At 42.8% G+C, this 3,784-nt stretch overlaps 1 protein-coding gene across 2 annotated transcripts in view; it reads left to right on the top strand.

The window, feature by feature from the left end:
* Positions 1 to 3,784, top strand: part of Aoah (acyloxyacyl hydrolase (neutrophil)) — a 170,734-nt gene that overhangs the window by 16,033 nt on the left and 150,917 nt on the right. For both annotated transcript variants that reach the window (XM_013036058.1, XM_013036057.1), the window contains exon 2: positions 3,002 to 3,097. In XM_013036058.1, coding sequence (XP_012891512.1) covers positions 3,002 to 3,097 — 96 coding nt within the window. The remainder of the gene's footprint in view (positions 1 to 3,001; positions 3,098 to 3,784) is intronic.

Below are 3,784 nucleotides of genomic sequence, written 5' to 3'. Positions count from 1 at the left end.
AGAGAGAGAGAGAGAGAGAGAGAGAGAGAGAGAGAGAGAGAGAGAGAGAGAGAGAGCTTGCTCCTGTAATTAAATTGTGAAAACTATAGAGAAATATGCCATTCTCACCACCAAGTCTTGCTCTTCTGGGAGTGTCTATCCTCTCACTTTCTTACCTGCTCTGTCTCAGTGTCAGCAAAGCCACATGGCACCCAACAATTGACTGACAAGTGCCATCAAGTTTGTGTGATTTGGGGTAGCATACTGCAAGCCCCTGTGACATGTTGTTTATCTAGGGGCTGTCAGGCCTCAGCATGTGTTCTTGCCCAGCATGAATTTCCTATAACCATTGGTTGAACACATGCTTTTTCTCTGTTAAAGTCAATATTGGAAAATTCTGCTAATATTGGCTCAATCTCTATGCAGTTTTTGCCTCCAAGACAAAGAAAAGAAGCATCTCTATGTTCTCTAGCTACATGCATAACCCTGCATAGATTTTATTTGCAAATGTTTCTAGAAAGAGGTACAAACAATGAACGTTACCTGGAAGCATTTTCTCATCCATGTTCTAGTTCCAGGCATGATTGTAGACCTGGGCTGGAGGGAAGAGTCTCTAGCTTTGCCCCACAGGACAGCCAGGTCTGAGGGAGAAGCCAGTGCTGTGTTTAGCACCAGTGGCAGGCAATGACTAAAGTCAGCCCTCCTTCCCCTCAGGCTCCACATCTGTAGATTCTCCCGATCTTAGATCTAAAATATTTTGAAGAAAATTGTCTTCGTTGAACATGCAAAGAATGTCTTTTTTATCATCCCACAATCAATACGGTTTGATTAAATGTTACAAATGGCCATCGTACTAAATATTATAATCTGGAGATGATTTAAAGTATCAAGGATGATGGGCATAGGTTATCTATAGCGCAGAACACCACACTGTTCTATACAAGGGACTTGAGCAGCTGTAGATTTGGGGGTCTATGGGGCTGGAATGACCCCCACACACAGATACAGAGGGATGACCATGCATAGAATCAGGAAATTGGAGATATGGAGATTCTTATTGGAATTGGAAGTTGGGGTTTCCTGTGGCTGGTGATGCTTGACTAAGAATTGAGTTGTTCAGGATCAACGATCCCCAAGACAGGGAAGGCTGGGAACAGCATACCGAAAACCAGAGCTTGTGGAGGAGGTGGTGAAAACAAATCAAGGGATTTGTACAATCTGAGGTTCTGAGAGTTATCATTGTCATTTTGCATCCCTCCAATGATCCATTGTGTCAAACACTGGGCACCACAAGGAAGTCTAGCAGATTGATAACCCACTACTGCCTTGTGCTCCAACAAGAACACAGCAAGGAGTCTATATTCATTTCATGTTGCTATTAAAGGCACCTCCTAAATGCTCCCGTGTCCCCCAAATCACTCAGGTTCTTTTGTCATTTGCTTCATCTTTGCAATTATGGAAGACATCACCAACCAGGTGTGGAGTAATAATAGTTGTCTACTGCTTTAAAGGTATTTGTAATTGCCATAGCAACAGGTTATGCATGGCTCGGATTCCTGTAGTAGTTTCTAGTTAATTTCATGTTGCAACTTCTGCCTTTGCCTCCTTCAAACTCTAAGTGCCCACCTCTCTCATAGAAATAGAAGAAATCTATTTCTTTTCACATACTTACTGATCTTTGACGAGCTACAGAACTTGTAGAAGCAATCCCTTCCTTTTAGTAAAAGGATTCTAGGTCCTCCCCAGCAATCCAGTAGATCAAAGCAGGTGATAGAAATTCCTAAAATCTCAGCTTAGGTGCTCTGAGCACTGCACATACCATATATAGAAGCAGGGGAAAGGATATTCCTAATTTAACCCAAATTTTCTTCTGGATACTTATCAGTACAAGCTGTGTGTTTTGTAGTTTGAGATAATACAATAGATCTGATTGCAAAGGCAAACACAGTTATTCTATCGTCTCATTTAATTATCTCAGTAGCCCCATGGGAAACTTTTTATTACCTACTTTTAAAGAAGGAAACCAGTTCTGAAAGCCTGGAGGGTGAGTCCAAGGTCACCTCCAGGACTCAGTCCTACTCATGGGACAAACTTGTACAGGATGGAAAGTGGCCGTGTTCCTAATGAATGCATCTACTGACCATGAGGCTGGGGGCTGGGAGGGGTGAGGAGCAGGAGCGGGAGAGGGAGGGAGGCTGGAAAAGAAGTAAGGCAGGAGGGAGGAGAGAAGGGATGCTAACTAATAACCACTCCATTGTGCTTCTCTATATGGCTGTCTTTGTGTTATGTCATTTAAGCAGTGAAGGCCCTTTGTACAACTATTTAAAGATAAAATAATAACAAAATAATAAACAATTTTTAAAACATCATCAGAAAAGAAATGGAAATGAAACCAGAGCAGTTTACCTCCTCCATGTTACATATCTCACAAATACAAGCTGAGTTTTGCCTAGTTTGACAATCTCAGACACCCTCCTTCCTTCCCTCCCTCCCAACCTCTCTCTCTCCTACCCTCTTCCCCTTCCCTCTTCTCTCTCTCTCTCTCTCTCTCTCTCTCTCTTTCTTTCTCTCTCTCGGTCCTGGAGCTTGAACTTAAGGCTCAGAACTAACCTCAGGACCAGTTTTGTGCTTAAGATAAGAACTCTACCACTTGAGCCAGACCTCCACTTCCAGCTTTTTGGTAGTTAATTGGAGAGAAGAGTCTCAAGAACTTTCCCACCCAGGCTGGCTTCAAAGGGCAATCCTCAGATCTCAGCCTTCTGAGTAGCTAGGGTAACAGGCATGAGCCACCAGTGCGTGGCTTACCCCAGACTTTCTGACCTACAATCCATAAGCTTCTCACCGCATCTGTTATTTTGGTGGTGCATTTGTGCACAGGCACAGGCAGACAGCAAAGAGAAGCTCTCTGCTCTAGAAAGTCTGGTGTCTGGAAAGCACACACCCAGTCCTTCTCATCCCGTGGGCCTCCTTCCCTAGCTCTGTGAGGCCCAGCTGACAAGCCATTCTCTTCTGCTCCCCACAGGATGTGTATTGGTGGTATCTGTGATTGAACAGCTCGCACAAGTTCACAACTCCACTGTCCAGGCTTCAATGGAGAGACTATGTGGCTATCTTCCAGGTAAGTCCTGCTGCTCATCTTCCATCTTCCCACCTATGAGTTATCATGAGTGAGCTAACACCCAGTACAAACTCATGGAGACGGTGATGTTATTTTTATGGATGATATTCCTATGAGGATCAGATAAAATAAAATAAAAAAGTCCACTCGAGGCAGTTTTTCCTGACCTCAATTCTTCATCAGAGTAGAGAATTGCTATTGACATTTAGGGAAGAAAATGTTTAATGGCCAAATGTCATTTTATGTGTCACATTAATAATGATTCGTCCACTTGGTGATCATTGCCTTAAGTACTACAGAGTCAAAACAATGAATAATTTTCAACAATTGGATGCTAACTTGTATATAAATTCCCAGCCTACCAGCACAGACATTGCTATAGGCTAAGAAGACAATTCATCTCCAGACCCCAAAGGGGAAAGTAATCTGGACCATCCCATTGATTTCAGTTAGGTCTCAATAAAGTCTCTTGTCCATCTTGCAAAACAAAGAACTAATCAATGGCTCAAACAAGCTTTATGTTTGTGTTTCAGTCTCAGTAGAAAGAAAATATTTTTTATTTTATTTGTGAAGATACTGTACAGAGGGGTTACAGTTACATGGGCAGGATAATGCGTACATTTCTTACCAAGCATTGCAGCCTCCTCCTTTTGTTTACCCTTCACATCCCTTCCCAGCCTCCCCCCT

Source organism: Dipodomys ordii, unplaced genomic scaffold, assembly GCF_000151885.1.
Source record: "Dipodomys ordii isolate 6190 unplaced genomic scaffold, Dord_2.0 Scaffold245, whole genome shotgun sequence".
Lineage (NCBI taxonomy): Eukaryota > Metazoa > Chordata > Mammalia > Rodentia > Heteromyidae > Dipodomys > Dipodomys ordii.
This window is presented reverse-complemented; position numbering and strand designations above follow the sequence as displayed.